Source organism: Sphaeramia orbicularis, chromosome 7 (assembly GCF_902148855.1).
Source record: "Sphaeramia orbicularis chromosome 7, fSphaOr1.1, whole genome shotgun sequence".
Taxonomy (NCBI): Eukaryota; Metazoa; Chordata; class Actinopteri; order Kurtiformes; family Apogonidae; genus Sphaeramia; species Sphaeramia orbicularis.
The window spans coordinates 21303643-21328356 of record NC_043963.1 but is presented as its reverse complement, the minus strand read 5'-3'; the positions used below and the strand labels follow the sequence as shown (position 1 = coordinate 21328356).

At 36.4% G+C, this 24714-nt stretch overlaps 1 protein-coding gene across 1 annotated transcript; it reads right to left on the bottom strand.

Annotated features, from left to right (window-relative positions):
- Window positions 1-518: 518 nt before the first annotated feature.
- gdap1l1 (ganglioside induced differentiation associated protein 1-like 1) lies at window positions 519-23166 on the bottom strand. Its single transcript, XM_030138018.1, has 6 exons — window positions 22656-23166; window positions 19449-19641; window positions 10586-10759; window positions 7325-7419; window positions 3305-3419; window positions 519-3209 (listed from the first exon to the last, which is right to left on the bottom strand). Exons 1-6 carry the CDS (start codon window positions 22833-22835, stop codon window positions 2866-2868), a joined length of 1101 nt encoding a protein of 366 aa, XP_029993878.1. The 5' UTR covers window positions 22836-23166; the 3' UTR covers window positions 519-2865.
- Between the last annotated feature and the right edge of the window lie 1548 nt (window positions 23167-24714).

Sequence of the window (24714 nt, the reverse complement as noted above, 5' to 3'; positions counted from 1 at the left end):
GTATGCAACCATTTCTTAGAAACGCTTCCTATATGAGCCATTGTCAGGTTACAGTTTCAGTTATCCAAGCTACATATGTAATAATGGAGGTTTTTCAGCAGTAGTTTCCCTCTATAATGAGTAAATACTTGGTAATTAAGGCATTATATAAGATAACATTACCTTCCAGAGTTGTGCCATAGACCAAAAATTGGCCAAAGAATCATAAGCACAAAACAATCAAAAACACAAATTTATAGTTAATTTCACACTACTGTCCTCTTTTACATGACCATGAAAATGTGAATGTGCTACCAAAACATCTGTAGCAGATGTATAATGTACCCATTTGAGTAACATTTGGCACTAGACTCCAGTACTTATCTCCTATTTGTGGCCGATTGTTAAATATTTACAAGGGAAAAGGCATTATCAGCATCTTGCCAAACTACCACACTGCTACTGGTGGTATTTTAGGTGGATTTTTTTCTCATTTGACACACCAGGCCTGGGAAAGATTAGAACTCAGTATCTGTATGTTGCATTTTCATTATTTATTTTCATTGATGGCAACTGAATAAATTAAGGCTTATGAACAAACATCATAAAAAGCACCATAAATAAATGCATATATAGAAATATAAAAAATAAAACGTAAAAAATAAAAAATACCATTGTGAAATATAATGGCCACAAATCACAACTAGGATTTCTCAGTTTGATTTCTCTGTGTGATCCAAGAAGGACAGATCCAACCCCTCGAGTAGCGTGACGTACGTTGGTCAGAAGAAGCAGTGGAGTCGTAACAGGTGGGCTCGCAGCAATCAAAATGTACAAGCGTTCACAATGATCGGCTGGTTATTACATTTCTTGACACTTCTGCTGCCAGCGTCATCTGCTGTTTGTCAGTTATTAAAATGAAATGGTGAGTAAGCATCTACAAGTTAACATAAACAACAGCTTTGAGAATAACGGCACTATACATTTATGTTATTTCTATGATTAAATGTGCCCCTTTTATTATGTCTAGTGTTAAGAAATGTAAATGCATTTTATAAATCTTCTATTTTGTGCTGTTAACATCAGTGCTGCTAATGCAAGGACAGTCTGAACAAATCAAAAGAACCTCCCTCTTGCATTCAGTACGGATGCCTTCTCCAAATCAAGTATGAAACTCAAGGAGCTACAGCGTCTACACACAGACTGAAATATCAGATATGACACAGCAAGGAGACGCTGATATTAAAGGAGCATTGATCATCGTCTTTGGTTCAGTGTTTCTCTACCGCAACTACAGCGTGCTACTCTTCACCTGCAGCAGGAAACAGGGAGGATCCTGTCTCCATTTCTTTGTTATCGAAGGCTCTGTTTCAGTTGTATCTCCTCAAACGACCCCTTTCTAATATAATACATGCTTAGTGTTTGTATGTGCAGACAGAGAGAAACACTGTCTGTGAGTCCTTGTACAGTGTGCTGCACAAATGCCTGTATAACCAGCCTTGAAACCAAAAGAAGCTTACAACTCCAGCACGCATAATGAGTATAAACCTAAAGAGCGCAAGGTTCAGGAGCAGAATTAGAACATGTTCAACCCTGAAGGTTTGATAAAGAAAAGCAGAAAGGCTCCCATTAGGGGTTGAGCGAGTAAAGTACAATGCATCAACAAACAAGAAGACAGCTGGCAAGGCTAACTGGAGGGGAAAAGGTTTTTTTTTTTTTTTTTTTTTTTTTCTTCCCCATCATACTCTCTTCAAATGAGTCAGCTTTTCCTGCCCCGTTCCCCTTATTTAACCTCTTGAGCTCATTAAAAATTCAGCACGGAAAAATAAACGAGACAATGTATAATTAAAAATATCTATCTGTAAAAACAATCTTGCATCTGTCAGGAGGAGTCAGCGACAAACAAACAAACAGCAGTAAAATCCAGCGAGTATCTTTGCTCAGTATTGCTGAGGGATAAATCTCCAACACTCTGTACAGTGCAGGTGCTTCAAAAGTTACATTTTAGGAACGTAATGTGTAGAAAGTTGTGATTCCATATGCGGTAGTGATCATAAATTCTGCCTCTGGGCGTGTCCACCCGTCACAAAACGCTTACACATTAAGAAAAACCCCATGCAATGATATATACATCCTAAACCTAATGCAACACTATTGTGCCATAGATGCAGAATTTACCATGTTTCTACCTGTTTGACTTTTTCTAACACAGTCTATATAACATCTGAAGTCCTGCTCAGTAACAGAGAGAGTGACAGTGGACCACCGTGTGCTGTGTGATTTCTGGTGCTCTAAATAAACTGACTTTGAGCGCACATGTGTGTGTATTTGTGTATATGTGTACATGTGTACATGTGTATATGTGTACAGGTACTTATAAAGTTGCCTCCATCCTTCAAGTTTCATCTGGCAGTTTCTGGCAGCACAGCAATTATCAGAAAGTGTTTAACGTGTGAAACATCCTGCGGTTATACTGGATAAACCTCAGGCTGATGGAGCAGATATGAATGATGATCATAACAGTGGCATGCAAAGGCCAGTTAACCCTTGTTGGTGTTACTGTGTTTAACATTTTGTCTGGGTTTTTCGGTGACGTTTTCAATATCAGTGGACCTGATGCATGCCTCCAACACAATTCAGATGAGGACTTACAGGCACAAGAGCTGCAAGTTGCCAGAAATTAAACTCGATGAAGGCTTCGATTACCAGAAAATGTGCTGTCAAGAATTTCTTAATATGGAATGTTTTAATATTCTTTGTTCACCCAGGTAAGTAATAGTGTTCTCTATATAGATTCATTATGTTTTCCTGCAGTCATAAAACATTACAGAAAAGTTGAAACATCACACAAATACACAGACATTTAACACAACAAGAGGGCATTCACTACATGTATTTCTTTTTTAAAAACCAGTAGGCAAAGTAGCCCATGCCTCCCAGCGAGCCCATGAGAAAAGACGCCCCGAAGAAGGACGGCGGCTTCTTTTTTACCATCCGGAAAGCGTTGGGTAGGACTGCGGACAGGAGGGTCGTGTGGATGTCGCCCAAGACCTTGCGGAAAGCGTAGCGTTTTTGCACACGCACAAAAAAGGACTGCAGGTTGGGTCGGCTGCCATCCTCCCAGTATTTCTTAGAAAGTCCCAAGAACTTGAGCCTGTGCAACAAGGCTCCGAGGCAGATATCAGCTAGTGTAAATTCAGGTCCACATAACCACAACTCACATTTCTGACCTGCAATAAGATGAAAAAAAAAAGGAGAAAAAAAACATCATTAACAGGTGTAATTGAAGCCAAATTTGTGGAAGTTTGTAAGAATTTAAACAAACCTTGATACTCTAATTTCCTTTTCTCCAGTTCAGCCTCCACTTGATCTAAAACCATGGCCAACTCTCCCAGAATTTTCTTCAGGTAGTTCACATTATCATGGTCCAAAATCTTTGCCTGCAAATCAATAACAAAATCAACTTATCATTAACCATCATCTCTGTCTCATGTGTCATAAACTTGATGTTCTTTAGCTCAACTCATTTTCCATTTTTCACAAGTCAGACCCAAGGTTATTATCGTTAACGAAATCTAACGAAATTACGAAAACTAGAACTGAAAAAACATTTTCTTTTACTGAAATAAATAGAAACTATAATTTAAAAAAAAGATAACTGAAACTGTATTGTGTGCTTACAAAACTAACTAAAACATATAAAAATTATGGATAAAATTCCCTTCGTTTTTGTCTTTGTCAGTGTTGGATTGAAATGAAATTGTTTTATTTTGCTTGAGCAATTTTAGCACCATACGGCACTTTACGTTCCGTCACTTGTCATTTAGTCAGCTTATTGTCTCCACTCTACCAAGCAACATGGAGATTAAAGTTGGGAGAAAGCAGCAGAGTCCTGTATGGGATTTCTTTGAATAGCGAGGAAGATTTTAAAAAAATATGAAAAAACTAAAATTAATACTAAAACTAAGTATTTAGAAAAAAATGAAAACTAATAAAAACTAGCAAACCTGCTCTAAAAAACTACTTAAAACTAACTGAATTAGACAGAAAAAAAAAAGTCAAAACTAAACTACAATGAAAAATCCAAAACTACTATAACCTTGGTCAGACCCTCTAGCTTCTTCAACACAGCTTTAAATGAAACAAATCATTAATGTTACTGAGTCAGAATGTTCTAGTAATGTCAGTGGTGGATGTTTCTTTCAGGTGTCTCTGAATACCATCCCAGGGAGTCGGCGCTCATAAACAAAAGATCTGGAACTGATGCACCCCTGTGGAATGCAGCCATCATGAGGTGAAGTGGTTACACCTGTTTATTTTGTGCTATGAGTTCAAATCTCTCACAGCAAAGGAATAAATATTCAGATATTTTACCAATACAGCAACATCGAAATACAAGTAAACTTACAGAAAAAAAAATAGTAAGCACATACACTGATTAGCCATAACATTCAGCCACCAGTGTTGTATAGTAATGCAGTAAAACTACTTCACTACTGTACTCAAGTATGTTTTGAGATTATTTGTACTTTACTAAGTGTTTTTTATTTTATTTACTTTCACTTTAACTTCACTACATTTCCTAACTCAACTGCAGACTTCTACTCCCATACATTTTTAATGCACAGTATCATTACTCATTACAAAAAATTACATAAAATACAGAAATTCAACCCATAAAGGCCCGAACATCCACCACTGACCAAAATCATCTACTGATCGAAAATGTTTATTAACTTCTGATCCACTAATCCTATCAATCCATGTAAATAATTGGTGTCACTTTTTCCTCAGTTTTGTTAGTTTGTTATATAATAAACCTCAACGTTAACCTGAGCTTTTATGAATATAAACCTGGAGAAAAATTCATTTGGAAACTGTCATAAAAGTAGCACTGGGTCTTTATGGGTTAATTGTAGATTATTTGATATACGTAAGTACAGAAATTACTAGATACTTAAATACTTTAACTTGAGTAGCATTTCAGTTGGTGACTTGAACATCTACCAAAGTAATTTTTGGTAGAGTAACTGTACCTCTACTCAAGTATGATTTTCTAGTACTTTATACAACACTGCTGACCACTGACAGGAGACGTGGTAATAATATTGATTATCTCATTACAGTGGTACCTTTCAGCAAGTGAACATTTAGTCCTTTAGTTTTTTATATGCGTGTAGTTTAAGTTTCAGTGTGTAATTTTTCATTGCATCTAGTGGTGAAACATCATAAGAAACACATAAAGACCATGAAAGGTGTTTTTTTTTCCACATACTTATGTGACAGTGCACTTTAGCCCTAAATATCACCTATAAATCAAAAAAAAAAAAAAAAGTAGAAGTAGACTCTGAGCATCTATTAACTGTAATTGTCTCACCCCTATGCTTTATGTTTCATTACTGGAGGTGGACATACTGTAGTGTTCACCACTGGACTCTGAATGCTGTTGTTAAGTGTCTTCTGCACGTCCACAGACTCACATATTGGTCATCCTTTATTTATAAATCTGTCCTTGTCCTGCTTCCATCTTATCTTTGTACATACATACGTTAAACCCAAAAGCAATATGGTGTGTGCTGTCAGGACATCCTACAGATGGAGGTTCCCAGAGTCAGAGCAGAACAGTAAAACAGCTTTTTGATATGCTGCCCCTTCATTGTGGAATGATTTACAGAAGGTCCCGAAACTGTCAGAACTCATTACTTTAGGGGAATTAAGTCTATGTTAAAGGACTTTATGTTTTTTTTTTGTTTGTTTTTACCTCTCCCCTATTTAAAAAAAATAATAATGATGATAATTTATTTATTTATTTATTGTATGTACTTTTTTTCCCTTTCTCTTTTTGTATTGTCTTGTTTTTATTTTTTATGGTTGTTCATTTATACTGCACTTATTTATACTTTTTAAACATGGTTGTATTGTTTTTTTTTAAATAATTTTCATTCCATTTTTTCGTACATTTTTTCAGTGGCTGTGTCTGTTCCTGTTTGGGTAGGGTTATGTGTTGTATCATGGGTACTTATTGTTAAGAAAATCTAAATCTTCCTGTATACTGAATGTTTTATTCATGTTCTGTTATCAATAAAAAGACCTTTGAAAGAAAGAAATATTTCCTGTATATTCTAGTTGTACATATATTGACGCAGAAACTGAAATGCATATTAATGGAAACTACAACTTTAAACAAACTAAAACAATAAACTGAACTGCAGAGACCAACAATGTACATGACTGAAAACATATTTCTGAATATTATTTTCACTTTATGCAACTGGAATCATCACAGTCACCTCTAAAATGTTTCACAATGAATCTGCAGAGTCTCATAAGTATTGGTTTAGTCAGAAAAATTACAGTGTCCCAGTTTTTGTTCTTATTACTGATGAGTCTGACGTAAGGGCTTTAATCTATTATGGTCTTCTGGTGATTGTTCTTCGTAGAAAAAAGAAGATATTCTCACCTCAAGATGTCATCATTATCAAAATGTCACCCCATACGCTAAACATTATCTTGTGTGTGTAAACTGTTATCATTGTCATGTGTTGAAAGCATGTAGTAAACACCTGGCACTGCAACTTTTAGATATAAATGCATTTTCCTTTTTGACAGAGATCTCTCCTCACAGACTGCCTTTGGTTGCTGTGTGAGCTCTTACCTGTGCAAAAATAAGGCCTTGAAATAAACAGAGTAGTTCTTCTTCAAGCATCTTGTCTCGGAGTGGTAATTTTCGGTCTTAAAATCCCACACTGATATATTATTATAAATGACAATAGTACATTATCAGTGGTGAAGCATTAGTGTTGTCACAGCTTGTTGATAACAGACCTGAACTACATTATATCTAGTTTTATAAACAAGCTCATCACATGATCATTGATGGGAAAGAGGAAATATCACATTTCTGATACATTTATATGCCTTGGAAATTGTGAAATGTTTAGACGAAAACAATCACTATTTGGTGGAGCTGTTAAACAAATCTTAGACATCTGAAATATGTGCCAAACTTATTGATGTTGTACTTTAAAAGCACATTTTGTCATATATTGTGTCAAATCTACCTCTGAAAAGACAAACATAATGTAGTAAAAAAGTATTACCCATCCCTCTGAGTATCACAAAATGGAAACAAGTAAAGTACAAGTATGAATTACTGTGTAAAAGTTTTCTTTCCTCCAAGAATCTGAACTGTCCTGAACTTTTTTGTTATTTATTTCCTTGTCAGCTTGTCAGATTTTAACTCCAATAACAGGTTTTTCACACAACAGTGAAGCTGTAAATAAGGCTGTAAAGCTGCTGAGGTGACTCTGTCTCTCAAACACTAAATAAAACTATACACACTGACCATTAGTTTCTTCTGCTTGGACAGGTACGGTTCTGTCAGCTGAGGCTCCTCATGGTCCAGCTTCATCAACTCTGTCGCAGCGTTGGCCAGATGTCCTACAGACACAAACACAACACAAACATCTTTAGTTTATCACATGTATGTAAACCAGACAATATAAAAACCATGAGAACCTGTCATCTTAAATGTTAAATATTAGTGAAAATCATAGCTACTTGACTTTACAGTTGGTTTTCAGTGTATATTTAAGTATATATGTTGCACAGCAGACACACCCTATGAGGATATATAGATAGATATAGTTACAGTCTGTGACTCTCCAGGGAGTAAAACCTCATCTGTTCTTCCCTCAGGGGGAGACACTGATGTTATTGGCTGTGGTATTTATGATTTCTCTGCCTCCACCACAGCGTTAATAAGAAACTGTGTTGCAGTCTTTCTTTATGCCTGTTTTTCAAACCTTTACACACATTAAATTACTTCATAAAATATAAATTATGACACTGATCCAAAACATGAGAAATTTAAAGAGTCTGACAAGAATATCTTAGATATTAGTCTAGCTCAGTGGTTCTCAATCTTTTTCTGTCAGCCTCCCTTTGGAGGACAAAACATCTCCAGGTCTCCCTCAACCCCAACAACATTGTAACAGTGGCGCAATTATAACTTCTATTAAAAGAAACATCAGTATTGTAACAATACTTTTTGCTTTTCCTTGAAACATTCGTTTTGTGTACATTAAAAAATAACTTAGATTTTTGCTTGAACAATACAAATAAACTCAACCAGACTGCTCCTGAGACAATGTTTTTCCAAATAAAAATAGGAAATGTGCAATTATCTTTCAACTATGTCAATAAAGTTCCTTTTTTTTTTAAAAAAAATAAACTAATTTTGGTAACAAAAAACATTTTAACAACATCAGTGGCTGCGATGATCCCATTTATATTGCACATCTCAGGACATTAAAGTGCAAACTGTACAAGCTGTGCAAAAACAGAAACAGTAGTAGTTTATTTAATATTATTCTTATATTATTTGTTTAATAATCTCTGTTATCATCTTTCTGTTGTCTCTTTTTGGTTACTGTTGATGCTCTTAATTACTATTATTTTATAAAATTTAACTTTTATCGGTTATAAATCACATGTTTTTGTATCTTTTCTTGGTTTCAAACATATAAGTCTTCATTGTCTGTTTCACAGGTTCAGATTCCCTTTAATGGTCGGTTGCTTTCTTTGTTTATAACTGCAACTTGTACCTCACACACATGGAATGAAATATTCTATTTAAATAAAGTTTGGCTTGGTATACCAGTTTTACATCAAATAATTACAGGCCAATATTGATGCATAATTCAATAATAAAGTAACTGTTTGTCATACTGTGTAATAAATAGCTGATAAGGTTATTTTTAATGGTATAACAGAGTTCAGGGTTTTATTAGATAATTAATTCTACTGCAGAATTTCATTTACTTTAATTTCCACCTGGTGGAAGTGGCAGTAAAGCTGAGAGTAGAAGGTCAGATGATGGAATCTATTACACTGGCCTACAATTTTTTTTTTTTTTGAAATTATCTGCTTCAGAGATTAAATGTGCAAAATGTTATGTATTTTAATAAGATTAACTGGAAAACAAATGACAAAAGTGCTGGTTTGCTGATGTTTTGAAGTAGATCTGGTAGCTCTGACACAAATATTCCTTTGGAGTAAAACCCGTTCTCTTGTTAATTCTTGAATTTCACATTTTGACTCAAGACTGTATCTTGGAAACTTCCGCCAACCAGCATTTTTGACTTGATTTTTATTTATCAGTGAATCACATGTAGTAAAATTTCACTCCTTTTATTGTGGAAGCATTTTACTTGTAGACCAGTGTAATCTGCCATTACTGCAGTGTGCCATATTAAGGCTTTTTGGTATTGAATAGCATCAAATTACAAAGATGATGCTGTGAGGATGATGAAAAGCAGTGCAATGGTAATGTTTGTCTGTTGTTTAGCCAGTCCAACTCCAAGATGGAGCGCTTTTATTCCAGGTGTATATGAATTCAGGCTCAAACTACTGAAATGTATTTGCATTATGAATCAGAAACATAAATACAAAGAGAAAAAGATTTTATCAAGAGATTCACATTTTGTTGTCAAGCAACTAATTCAACATGTTATTTCTGAAATTTACATATCTGTTACTGTCTGTTGCCAAGACACTGAGTAAGTGTAAATAAAATCTCTCTCACTAACAAACAGTAACACATCACACAGCATGCTTAAAATATTGCATCTGTATGAGAATGAATTGTGAAATGCATCACATTTGGGATTCACATAGAATAACTCTGCACATGATGACACATGTTTTTGTATGTATTGTGTGTCTGGTAAGGAATGGATGCTGTACTGTCCTGTTTAGATAAACTTCTTTGGCCTGAATAATTTGTTGTTATCATCCTTTAAACACAGTCTAGATCAGGGGTCTCAAACATGCAGCCCGGGGGCAAAATGCGGCCCACCAAAGGTTCCGATGCGGCCCGTGGGATGAATTTGCAAAGTGCAAAAATTCCAGTCAAGACACATTTTAGTTCAGGTTCCACATACAGACCAAATAAAATAATAACGGCAGAATAACTTTCAAAAAATAATGACTCCATATTTTCCTCTCGGTTAGATGTGAAAAAAATATTACATTATGTCTATAGATAATGACAACTTCAAATTTTTGTCTTTGTTTTAGTGCAAAAAATAACATTAAATTATGAAAATATTTACATTTACAAACTATCCTGTAACAATAAAATGTGAATAACCTGAACACATGAACAACCTGAAATGTCTAAAGAAAATTAAGCACAATTTTAACAATTTTCTGCCTGTTACTAAGTGTTTAGTGTCTTTGTAGATCTGATCCATAATGCACATGTAGAAATGATAAGTTGAGGCAGAATATTGTTAAAATTGCACTTATTTTTCTTAGGAAATTTCAGTTTTTTTCAGGTTATTCACATCTTTTTTGTTTGGATAGGTTATAAAAGTAAGTATTTTCATAATTTAATGGGGGTTATTTGCACTAAAACAAAGACAAAAATTTGGAGTTGTCATTATTTATAGGTTATTCTGTTATTATTTTACTGGTCCGGCCCACTGGAGGTCAAATCAGGCTGAATGAGTTTGAGACCCCTGGTCTAGATGCACAACATACATACTGGTACTGAGATATGAACAGTCATGCCTACACAGTACAGTGATCTGGCTTCACTTACTACGTATTTCTGCGGTGGCGTACTTTGGGATCATAGAGTCAGTGGTGAGCTCTGGATGGAGGATGCAGCCGTGTGTGTAAGCGTCCATTGGCAGACCGTCCAGTAGCTGACGGTACTGCTGCACACGCTCGTGGAGGGGCGAGTCCGCATCGGGAATCAGCTGAGCCACCGTGTCTGCGGGCAGGACGCCGATGTGAAAACAGCAACGTAGAGAAAGCATTTTAATGTAGCTGTAAAAACACCTGTCAAACAGTATGTGCATAAGAAATCAACGTGACGTGAGTGTCTCTTAAGTGAAGTCAAACACATCCTCAAAATAACAATCCTCCCTGCATCAGCTGTCAGAGACGCAGTGTGGTAACCTGGTAACAGACACCCCTCAGTCTGTGAACGCACCACCTGACATTTAGACAACACTGAAGCCATCTCTTCTAAACTAACACGCTTCTGTGAAATGTGTGCGTACCCTCTAGAAATGGACTCCGACTGGTTTCAAAGGGAAATAGAGATGAACGAAAATAACAAACAATATGCACAGGTTAATTAGGCTTCACTTTAAACCTACTGCACTAACCCCCTGTTGGCCTGCTCTGTTCTATTTATCTGCTGTTGCTCAGGTTAAAAAGTGCCATTAGTGAGGCAGTCAGCTTTTATATTTTGCCGTCCTAATTCTTAATACTCAGTGAGCGGGCTACATGCAGTGTGGCAGTGTTGGACATAATAACCTGCTGCTGAGATTCAGTACTGAGCTAGTTCTGCAGGACAGAGAGCTTTTATCTCTGCACAGGGTCACAGCCAGCCTGACAGAGGCATCGGCTGACGAAACAGAGATGGGCACTTGGCCGCTTGATGATGTTCAGACCTATGAAGACGCTTTGCAGAGGGTGGAGCAGCACCTGGCAGAGCTCCAGGAAGCTGAGTAATCAGTCCCAGGACCTGCATGCTGACCGGAGTGTACCCATGCAGTGGTCCTCCAGGTGGTCTGCTGCAGCATTATGGTGGGAATATTACATCAGCAGAAGATGAAGACAAACCCAACAATCTGACTGTCTAAGGCTACCTTTAAGAAGGTGGATTTGTTTCTTTATTAGTCAATCAAAAGAAAAGTTGCCTTAACCAAAAAAGTATTTTCAATCAAAAAAAAAAAAAAAAAAAAAAAATTCTTTACAAAGAACACTTTTTTTCTTTGATTGAAAAGGGTTTTTTGACTGAAGTCATCTTTTTTGTATTTGGGCCATGTTATGGGTAGGATATTTGTGTCTTTATTACTCAATCAAAAGAAAAGTTGCCTGAACCAAAAAAAATATTTTCAATAAAAAAAAACTTAACTTCAGTCAAAAAAAAAAAAAAAAAAAAAAAACTCTTTACAAAGAACACTTTTTTTCTTTGATTGAAATGTTTTTTTTTAAGTCATCTTTTTTGTATTTGGGTCATTTTATGGGTAGGATATTTGTGTCTTTATTATTCAATCAAAAGAAAATTTGCCTTAACCAAAAAAAATATTTTCAATCAAAAAAAAAAAAAAAAATTCACTTCAATTAAAAAATCCTATTCAATCAAAGAAAAAAAGTGTTTGAATGCAAAAAAAAAAATATTTGAGACCCAAAAAATTGCATTTGAACGCTTTTTTTCTTTGATTGAAAAGGTTTTTTTTGTTTTTTGTTTTTTTTTATTGAAGTCATCTTTTTTTGTATTTGGGCCATTTTATGGGTAGGATATTTGTGTCTTTATTATTCAATCCCTAGAAAATATTACTTCAATCAAAAAAAATATTTTCAATAAAAAAAAAAACTTCACTTCAATCAAAGGAAAAAGTGTTTAAATGCATTTTTTTTTTGCATTCAAACACTTTTTTCTTTGATTGAAAAGGTTTTTTTTTTTTTTTTTTGAAGTAAAGTTTTTTTTAATGGAAAATATTTTTTTTGGTTAAGGCAACTTTTCTTTTGATTGAATAATAAAGAAACAAATCTACCTTCATATACCATCAGACAGCTGGCAAAAGTCCGATTTTTTTTTTTACCTGAATGCAACTTTTTTTCTACACTGTATTTTTTTTTTTTTTTTACCTCTCTCATGAAACGTTTGTAACAATGTGATTTATTCATGACAGGTTCTTTAACTTATGGTGCAATCTTTAATTTTCTTTTTTTTTTCTAGTAGAGCATTTTACACTTTTTTTACCTTGTTAAGTGTTATATTGTTGTTGCTGTTATTGCTATACTTTTTTGTGTTACCTTGTCTTATCTTATCTTATCTTATCTATCTTATCTTATCTTAAATAAAGTGTAACTGGGACTCAGAATGTAATCATTGCAAATATATATACATATATATGTATATATATATATATATATGAATTTAAAAAAATAGGAATAAAAATAGAAATAAAAATAGGAATAAAATGCAGAATGTGTCTGAAAACAAAATTATTCCAACTTTCCAACAGTGTATTTTTTTTCATGACAGTGACGACAGTAACCAGACAACAATCCTGTGGGTGCTACAATCTTAATTTCTGATTCGAGCCACTTCAATATGTGTTCCTGAATCAGATTTAAGTGTGATTTATTTGTAATATTGCTTTAGTCTGATCAGTCATATTGAAATTCATGTAACTTTTACATCTCTGTAGATTGAGATTGATTACAGCTCTGCACCGGTAGGAGTCAATTCTATAAAGTAGTTAAAAGGAGCTCAGTCTTAAACTTATACAGCAGTACAACACAAAGCAGCAGTAATATGAATCCAAAAACATCATATATATAACTGCAAAACACTGACAGAGATTATTTTGCTGTACAACGATTTGTTACCAGAGCATATTTTTCTTGTGGTATATTTGCATTTTCACGTATAACACCATTAATATTGCTGCTTTTTGCATGTGGCTCCATCCTGTTCACCACTGGAATCTGAAATTGCCCGCATTTTAAACAATAATTTCAACAACAACACAAAAAACCCCAAAGATCTGACCAATAAATCTGAATTGAATGCTGAAAAGTGCAACGTGTAGCCTCAGAGATAACAATAGATTGGATCGAATGGGTGTAACAGACGACAAGAGCTACAGAGGCTCAGATTGTTTCATTACTGTTAGTCAACAAGCCATTCTCACACTGTGAAAGTGCTCCTCTGCATTTCAACACCACTGTAAAGTAGTGTGAGTTGGCACTAGGCTGATCTGTAGTGTTATAAAGACGGTCATTTCGGAGACATCTGCACTTTTCAAGGCAGATGCAGCCCATGTTGCCAGGATTCATTAAAGATTTCAACACAGAGGAAAACATGTCTGTGAGTCTGGCTAAAAGCATGTCCAGCTTGAGGCCTGGATTCAAAATATGTTGTGTATTCTTATAATTTCCAGCAAAAACACAAAGCACTTACACATACTCTCAGGAGACTGTGTCATGTCAGTACTGTCATCATGGAATATTTATTTACATGGGTGTATTTTTTCATACAGCAATGTTCATAAATGTGCATGGTCCCTATTAAATAAACCAGTAAAATAAAATAAAAAATACAGAGGTGTAGTCCAGGGTATACATGTATACATGGGTATATATGGAGTATACCCACTTATTTTTCAGTCAGCATTGGGTATACCCACTTCTAAATCCCCCTGATATGCACCATTCACTAGTATCTGAGCCAAGTTGCCCATTTTTTTCCCTAGAATGGTGAAGCCATGACCCGCCCTACTCTGCTTGTAATTGGCTAGTACTCACTACCTTCACTGATTAGACTGGTTAACTTCTGGCATGAGGACTGATGAGCCAATCAGAGACAGAGTAGGGCGGGTTATGCCAAGGAAAATATTGCTAACTAGCACTGGCCACCTCTGGAACCGAACTGGCCACCTCAGGTGCCAGTGCCATCCCAGTTGATTGACAGGTCATCTGGCACATCTCTTTGAAAGATGCATGATTATCGGAAATGCGAATGAGAAAAGCAGAGTAATCTTTCAATTGAGTGACACATATCAAGAGAACCTACTTTCATGGAATACATAATTCTGAGGTAAGTTTTAAGGTGGTTTCAGAATGAGTCACTGTTTTAAACTACTGGACATATGACTGCACATTCAGAGAAAAGACTTTGTCACCAGTAGTAAAACTGTGTGAGAAGGCTAATGTTATGAAAGGCTAACGCTATCCTATGTTTGCCTCATGTTGAATACATTTATGTTCATGCAGCTGTTTGTGTGACCAGTAAAACCCACAAACTGCTCCTGATCAAGTCATGATAATTTTATAATAGTGAGCACATACTACTGACAGATTTTTGGGTAAACTAAGTAGAGTAGTCTGACATGTCACTGTTTCTAAAACGGCGTTTTTCTGGACTTTAAAAAAAAAAAAAAGGAAGAAGAAGATGCCCAAAATTGAGAGTATACCCACTTCTCCAGGGACCATTACACCACTGAAAAAATATATAAATCATCTGGAGATTTAATTAGTGCCATTACCTGAAAACTGCTCACTATCACATCAGTGTGACTGAGACGATGACAACACACACCAGGGTCAGCCTTTTCCTCCTTTCCCTTTCATTAGCGAAGAAGCAGTGAACCTGATCCTCAAGCTTAACTAGCATCGTCAAGTATCACTGCTCCGGACGAATGACCGTTAACTAAGATCAGCCAGTTCTCCATTTAAGGGCCAGGTCTCGGTGCCCTTGGGCCTTTCCTGCTCTGGTGGAGTCTTGACGTTATATAATAGCATTATGTCTCATCTGACAAGTTAACATGACAGGCCACACACTAATATACAACTCATAGGGATTATAGGATCCATTGTATGTATATTAGCATTTGAGTGAAAATCTTGTATGTAACTCACACCACTGCATCACAATAAACATTCAACGTCAAACATTAAACATGAACAGCTGCAGATTCATCTACTCAATCATTCTTCCTTTACTCTGTTTTAATGATAATTGCATTTTCTATTATCATAAAAACCCCTGTAAATTGTACCTGTGTCCTGTTTTGTATTCACACAATTTACGCCACACAGGATCCCTCCAGTTTTCCTCTAATCTAATCACATGAGAGCATCTTAGTGACTTTGGTGCAAAGACGTTGCACAACTTGCAGACAGATGGCCTCGAAACGCTTCCAATGGTCTTTGCTCAGCCTGGCTTCACAAAGATGGACAATACAGGCAAATATTATCCATAGCCAGTGGTGAATGTAACCATGTATGTGTGCATGCATTGTACTTAGAGTCATGAAGTGATGGTACTTAAGTGTTTCTACTTTATGCAGCTTTATACCTCTACTCTACTACATCTCAGAGGCAAATGTTGCTCTTTTCACTGCACTTCATTTGTCTGGTATCTTAGGTTTCATTCAGATTAAAATTTCCCATTTCATTCCATTTCCATAAAGACATCACATCTGCAAATGTGTTGAATTTTTATGATAAACAAAAGGATTCAATTTTCCTATGTGGACTGAGAAATTCCTCCTAGTAAACTCTCTAACACCTTTTTGCATTGACTGAAAAATGTATGAAATGAATAAAAACACTAAACTCGTACTTGTTTAGGTGTCTATAAAAACTATTCACCCCCTTGGATGTTTCTGCTTTCACAAATTAAGTCAATGTCAGAATAATTTGGCTTTTTTGATTAGAATTTACTAAAATAACTATCTAAATAAATGAATGTAAAATATTTTTTAAAAAATACATAATGTAAAGTAAGTCGTTGCATAAATATTCACCCCGTCTAGTTGGTGTTTTGTAGATACACCTATGGCTGAGTCTGGACACTGTGATCTTACCGCATTCTTCTTTGCAAAAAAATCTAACTACAGGGATCAGATGTAAACACCCCTGTTAAAGTTGTTGTCTTATCCAAAAATTCTTATCAAAAGGCCAAATATTTTGATCAAAATTCAATTTACAGAATAATATACGGTGGGAAAAATCAAAGAGTATGAAAACTTTTTATAGACATTCAACAGTGATGCTATGAATATATGATGCACATGATGATCTTGCAGGATAGGATGTACTGTTGTATTAAACTACCAACAGTACATAGTAGTCAAATGCAACAGACACATAAATGTAGCATTAATATGTATCCAAAAACATCATAATCATTTTTTACTTATACTGTAAATGGGGATACATAATGATTCATAGATATACATACTGTTATTCATAGTAATACATACTGTTAATATTATTCATATTTTGTCCAGTTTTATTTTTTATTCTACTTATCGCTATTCTCGTTACTTTGTAAAATTGTAAAAATGTTCATACTATTTTCTAATCTTATTTTTAGTTTTTGTTATTTTATATTTGCTCTATTCTTATTTCTGTACCACTGGTGTTTTATTAATATGGCAATGACAATAAAGGCTATTCTATTCTATTCTATTACTAAATTCAAAACTTTTGCGGTGGCTTCTTACAACAATGAGATATGAGTTTTTTTACTTAAAGCTGCAATGCCTGATTGTTTTTTAGCATCACTGAGCCAAAACTCCATAACTGCCTGTCAGCATATTGTAAATCAAGCAATCTGATGGGAAACAAGTATTCTGCCCATTCTGTGTTTCCTCTTTATGGGCTGGAAAAATAAATCGTAACACAGACTTTAGCACATAGGGGGCTTAAATAGATGAATGGCTGATTGAAGACACGTGACTCTACCCTACTTCGAAGCTCAACACAGACATTTGGAAAAGTGGCTTCACATATCCACAGTGGTACAAAACAGCATTAGGTCCTCTTTGTTTATATTTAACAATCTGATATGGACAGAGAGGAGAGCCCTACACAAGGTCTCCCTTCTTTTCAGTCTTCTACTAATGCCTGTAGCTCTAAAAAATGGTATGGTCAAGAGGTTATCCCAGTCAACAAAACACTAGTTCCAATGTGTGTCAGTTAATTATAAAATTATATATATGTATAAAGAGTGCAATAGGTCGAAATCTGGTTTTAAAAGTGCAGCAGTCCTCATGTATAAAAGTAATGATTCATATGGGTATATGCACACTGTAGTTTAGTGCAGTTTAGTTTCTTTAATTTAACCTCTTCATTCCCATATTACATTAACCCTTTACTGACTACCATTATAACAGGCCACCAAGATTTCTTTAGGTCATTTTTTTAAACAAAAGTATAAGAAAATGTCTTTTTGCCAATTCTTTTGCACCTTTTTCAGGAAGAACTTAACTTTCAATATCTGCCCATTAATTGTCATTATTATATGTAATAAATGCTTAAAATAGTGTGCTATGGTAAAAAAGAAAAAAAAAAAACTCAGATTTCAATTTTGATCATATTTACTATAAAAAAAACAAATGTAAATGTTCATAATGAAATTTTATTAGATTATAGAAATAGACTTTCAACTATTTTACATGTGTTCAAACATTTTTGTTTGTCTAGAACATTCTGCATCCATGTCCCAGCTTCTTATTTTTACTTATTTCTAGTCATTCATCAATGAACTATACAAACCGGAAAAATACAGATAAAAACTGTGGAAAAAATCAGTAAAACTCAACAAAAACATGGCAAAACAGGCTGGCAGAACACTCTAAAACAGCACTATCACTATTATATACAATTATTTACAAGAATTCAGCATAGAAACACTAAAACGCTAGAAAAAGTAATAAAAAATCTTCCATCTCTCTCTCACTGACTACACTCTGCTGCTCTCTGCTCCTCCTACTTCCACCCATTCCCCTCAGCCAATGAAGGCCTCTACCCTAATGTGATATAGACTAATAGAAAGAACACAATCTCAGCTAAAAGACTCAGGAGTTTCTGTCATTTGAATAACGGTGGATGCAAAAATGTGGCACCAGAGACAAAAATCGTCCTAAAAGGGATAAAGTTCCCAAATACATGAAGGTTTCTACACTAAAACTTCTGTCAATATAGGCATGCTATACCTTGTTATAAAGTTTAGATTCTCCACATTTGAGTTGTTAGGTTTATTTTACAGTATTACTGAGCACTAAAACATTAGTGAAAAAATCACCTGGATAGCAGTCAAAGCTAATGGGACGAGTGTATGTAGTTCCCGTGGTATTTTAGCCCCAAAAACCTGTAAAACTAGTGGTTATAACATTTCAAACTAGAAGCACTCGGAGAGCGCAGACCTCCAGCAAGGCTGATCAGTGGCCCCCCCTGTGGGCCCCCCCACCCCCGATCACCACCAAAATTTAATCATTTCTTCCTTATCCCATTTCCAACAAACCCTGAAAATTTCATCCAAATCTGTCCATAACTTTTTGAGTTATGTTGCACACTAACGGACAGACAAACAAACAAACAAACAAACAAACAAACAAACAGACAAACAAACAAACCCTGGCAAAAACATAACCTTCTTGGCGGAGGTAATGAGGTGTCATTGATCAGCATTGGGTTTGTAGTTCTTCACTTACAAGCTTTGGAACTTGGTATGGTAAATACACAAAAACATAGTTCAATTTAGGTGGGACGGAACAGGTTAACAGGGATCGTGTACAGAAAATATCAATGTCAGAGAGAAAAAAATTGTTGCACCATATTTAGCTACAAGCTCATTTCCATCTGCAGTCCCTGGGCAGGTAAAGACACCTACAAAATATACCACCATATATAATCACATAAAAACAGTCACACAACAAATCCCGCTATGCACTACCTGCCTAATACCAAACACAGGCATCCAGTCGCCACAGCAACAACATAAAAGCATAAAAAGCAAATCTGTGTTGCTCATATATTTTATGTATAGTCTTGTAGGAAGAACAGCTTTTACATTTCTGTCTAAAATCTAATCAAAAAGAAAAGAGACACACAGCATTGCAAGAGGGAAACCATCATTATCACCATACCTCCCACAAAGTTTTTCTCCAGGTAATCTATGATCTGGTTGTAGTCACTGATGATGGTGTCCCCGTGCAGGAAGACGGGCACCTCCTCCCCCAGGTTCAGCCTCATGAACCAGGGCTCCTTGTGCTCCTGCAGGGGCAAGCTTACGTCCCTCTCCTCACAGACCAGGCCCTTCTCATTAATGACTAGACGTACCTGCAATTATAAGGGCAAGATGGATATATGAGGAGGTAGAAGTCACTGCATCAAAACCACACAAATGTAAAAACTATTATGTCCAAACATCATATATCATGATTTTTACATTAAGGGTATAAAATAATATGCATAAGCTGACCTAATTCTACATTTTGTCATTATAAAAACATTATTCATTACAGAGATCACATTATACAGAGCCAGCAAGAAGGTAGCTGATTCATTTTATCTTTATTAACAGAAACACTGTATAACCAAACTAATAATTGTCTGTCCTTCAAAGACTTATTACAGTATTCCCAGAGCAAAGCAGGGGAACTAAGAGACCAAGAGGTATTAGCACATTTGTTATAATGAATAAATAGGTTTTGCTTGTTTATAATTGATAAATTGGTGTGGAAAAGTAATAAAATGTTTCACAGTGGGCTTATGTTTGAGAAAAAAACATACAAGACAGTCAGGAAGCACTGCTAGCTGCATGAAGGATATGCCAAGGCCCGCAGAGAGCTATTAGTGGGAATAAGATTAATGAAAGACGATGACACTGGGGGTATAAAGTGGTACTTTTGCCAAATGGGAGAGATAGGGTTTTGTTGTCGTGACTAGACATGGTTTAATTAAAATAAAACAATGATTTTATAACACAAACACAGTAATTATGCGACAAAGTGTAAACATGGCTGCAATGTCAAAGCAGGAAAAAGCTTTTTATATCTCCATCAGCCAACACTTTCAGACACTAAATCAAGGATTTCTTGTAAAACTGTCACCTATTTCAGGTCCCAGCTACAGACTGCTGAGGTGTCCCTCAGTTATGCCCACAATATGGAGTCACAGATTGTTATATAATAACATTAGTCACTCCTTAGTAATGACGCCAAGTAGTTCAACTGTAAAAGAAAATACACTTCTCTTATTTAACAAGATACAGCAGGTTACAATTAGTAGGTTTCTGTTATGTTTGCTTTGATTTCACAGGATGTTAATTCTGTAAAAAATTACCAGATAATTACTGTACTCTATATAGACAAGAAGCAGCAGAATGTTAAAGTCTCAGAGATGGTGTTGGAGGTGTAAATCTCTAACCTGCAGCGACTGAGGTTGCCAGGTTGGTATTGATCTGTGAATCTGGCCTCTAACTGTGCTGTTACTCCAAAGCATTGAGCTTCATCTGTCTCTATCTATACATTATCGGTTGCGTTCACAATGTATCACTCATGTGACTAAGATAAACATACTGTATGACACAGTTACAGTAGCAGTTCATCATGATGCTCTATTAACATAAAGGAAGGAGAATATGTTGTTCAGGAGAAATTCAATGGCACCGCTCCTGTGTTTCCTCAGAAACTTGCTGAGGCAAAGATAGACCTGTAAATAATCCCTGAACATCTGATGACGGTGGTGTCTTCACTGAGATAATGATGTTGGTTTGGTGGAGGAGTGACTCCTTTGTCATCATTACTTGCCAATGTGTTTACAGGAGCATCTATTATTTTTGCATTTTTGCAAAAAGGAGTGTTTGCAAGTTACACAAGGTTTCCTAAACATAACTAAAACAATAATTTATCAAGGTGCCAGGAATGTATTTTTGGTCAGTCCACTGCAAACATTTGTGTTATATTAAAGGACTCAATATTCAGCACAAAGTAGACAACCTAATGCATTTACTTTTAATCTCACAAAAGCCATTTGCAAAATGTCTTTTAAAGCACCAGCTTGCATAATTGTCATTCACTGTTATACAAATAAGTATTAGCAGAACCATTGCCCACATCTAGTGCAACAGTTTCACAGAGGTGTGTGTTGTTTTTAGATCTATTGTCCAACAGTTTACTATTGACAGCTCAGCCACAGATGATTGTAAAGTCACTGCAGCTGCTCCAGCTCCAGGCCCGAGGTGATAATCATGACAGTGAGCCCAGTGTTTACCCTCTGCTGAGTGACAACCGCCACAATCAGCAGCTCAGAGCGAGCGGCTACAAGCCAACATCCAGCTTTAAGTGACGTACCAACCTTCACCACATGGTAAAGTAGAGCCTGAGCATCACTTCAAGGTTGTTGGTCTTCAGTGAAAAGGAATATACTGTATCAGCTGCTCTGATTGCATGCAGAGCAGTACAGAGCAAGGTTTCCCAACACTGATGCATGCATTAAAGCCACTTTTCATGACAAGCCTTTTGAAGTACTGCAATAGTTTGAAGTAAAACAATCAATCAGGGCTGAAGAGCTTGCATATTAATCATGAAGGCATGCTGTTTGGGTACACTTGAGGCACAGAGGGTGGTCAGGGAGATGAAGCATCATTTCATACAGGTAGAGGTGCATGATTTCATGTGCAAAAGCGATCTTAGATCTAAATTATGCTGATCATATCTACATACATAAATATACAGGGCTTATTCTAATCATGTTTGTTTCCAGAGTTGTGGGAGATATGTGTGTCCAATGAAAACAGTTGTGATGGGTTTCCTCCCATGCTCATGAAACAGGAGAGGAACAGGTTATCATCAGTCAATCTGTAACAGTTATAATTATGTCAACATAAGGTGTGATTCAGCTGAGGAAGAGGAAACACGGCCTTTGGTTTGTTTTGCACATAGATACCTCATTTTAATTAATTATTCAGGCTGTCATGTATCGTAGCACATACTGTATGTTGTCATCACATTCACTGTAGGGCGACGAATGAACAGCATGTCAACAAAAGGTGGAAGCTGTTGAGATATGAAGGGGGTTTATGCAGTGGTACATGACAGCCAACAGAATATTGACCATCAGTCCTGCTACATGTCGAGGAAACGAGCCCATGCTGCAGCGCTTTTCTAAACGTCTCAAATGGGAGATCTGCCCAGCTGCAGGATCATATTCATATTCCGGAGGTCTGTGCAGGAATAAACATGCACAAAAACATGCTTTGGTCATAACAAACACAGGCTGCTCCATGCTGTAGCATGTCATGCAAGAGATGTAGAGCCACCTCCATTTTCAAGCTCTGCTCTTTTTTTTACCTTTTGAGAGGTGAAAGACTGCGTCCAGTGGTATAAAACGAGCCTGTCTTTATTGAAAGGTTTGGGCTCTGCCGTCGGTTCTTCGCACTCCTCCCCGTCTGTTATTTTGCCGTCTTCTTCCATGGCTGAGATGGGCCACCAGCTACAGTTGGTGGGGGTAACATGGTTGGAAGACGCCATGACAGAGCGTTTTGTGCGTGTGGAGAGGAGCACGGAGAGAAGAGGAGGAGAGAGAGGGGGGAGGAGAGAGAGATAGAGAGAGGGATGGAGAGAGAGAGAGAGAGAGAGAGAGAGAGAGAGAGAGGGTGGATGTCAGTGGCGCGAGCCGAGCATCGTCGGTTCACGCGGACAGCTCCGGTGCTGAAATCGGCTTCACCTCCCACCGAAAACAGAGGAAACGGTCTGCACAGTCTAATCCATACGCAAACATTCAGTTACTCGAGCATGCCGCTGAAACCGGAGTGAAACCGTGTTACATCACATGATGAGCGACGCAACAACATGCGAGGTGGAGGCGGCGGAGGGTGTGTGCGCTTCAGCGGAAGGTCAAGCGGTCGGAAGGACGGGAGGCTGTGACTGGATACGGGACGGACACGAACAGAGTGTCCTGCGGAAAATAAATGTGTTATTTCTGCACGTCCAAAATGATCAAAAACACATATTTACAACCCGTGTGTGATTTCCAAGAAACTTTGACTGTCTGAGCACCCTCAGAGTTAGGCAAGTTAAGTCACATTTTATCTACAGCCTACAGATCGGTGACAAAAATAAATGTTCCTTTTAGAAAAATGTCACTCGAAACCAGGATGTGAATTAGTTCAATCGATTTATTCTTGCAGAAAAGAGAGAAGAGTTTATCAACAAAGCCAAACTCAAAGGACTGCCTCCTCTCATTCTTACATAGTTGTGGAAAAACTATTCAAGGTCTGTCTGGGACATAGTTATGTCTCCCATCCTGAGAACAGTGTTACCTTGGCTTATAGCATATCTCCAGCAAGAGTGCAGTGGTTATTTTGTCTATATGACAAGAGATTAACACCTGACCAAGGCCTGGGTACTTTTCTATGATCATGAATGGAAGCTTGAACCCTCTGTCTAACTTCATTAGGATGGCATATCATTTTTGTAACATTTCCTCAAAGGACTTTATAATCTATACCACACCCACTGGCACTGCCCTCTGAGTGAGGACACGCATCCTCAAAACACCCTTCAACGGAATAAACTCCAGGAAAAGGCACAGAGGAGTGTAATTTGCTCAAAAATAATATGTGCAGCAATGAATTTACTTTGGACCATGAATTACTGGTTTATTTTTAGATCATGTCTTGAATGGGGTCAAAAGTTAAGATATTCACAGTTTCTGTGTGTGTGTGTGTGTGTGTGTGTGTGTGTGTGTGTGTGTGTGTGTGTGTGTCTGGCTTAATGAGAGTGCAGTTTTTACCCTGGAGGTTAATTTGGACAAAAACCTCAAATTTTATGGCATTATGCCATAATTCAATTCACATTTGTATGTAGTTAGCTTGTTTATAAGAAAGCCTGCATATACTAGTGGAGTTTTTTTCTATATTACATAGTAAATTTGTGTTGTGTTTTCTTTGTTGTAGATGTATAATTTCATAAATAAACAGAACTTTGATAAAAATGCAGTGGTAAAGTACCAAAAAATCCTAAACAGGCCATCCACCTTGGGGTACAACATAGAGGGAGCTAAATATATACTCATATTATTATTGTTATTAATGTTTTTGCTGTTTTAATTTTTTTTACCCTCTTTGTGGTCTAAGATGGCCTTTAGATTGTAAAGGTTGCTGGCCGTTGGTTTAGAATGTATCCACTTCTCTGGGGTTGTAGTTATTGTGAACTCCCATTATTTTTATCATTGATTTTCTATTTCTGTTAGTGTTTGTGTTATTTATGGCCTTTCAATACCAGTGATCTGCCTCTATCTACCTAACTATTTTGTCAGCATAAATTGAAGTGGAAAATATCCAGTACTGCAGTTACAAACTTTGGCCAGCAGGGGGAGTAAAATGAGCGCGTTGTAAACAGTATCACC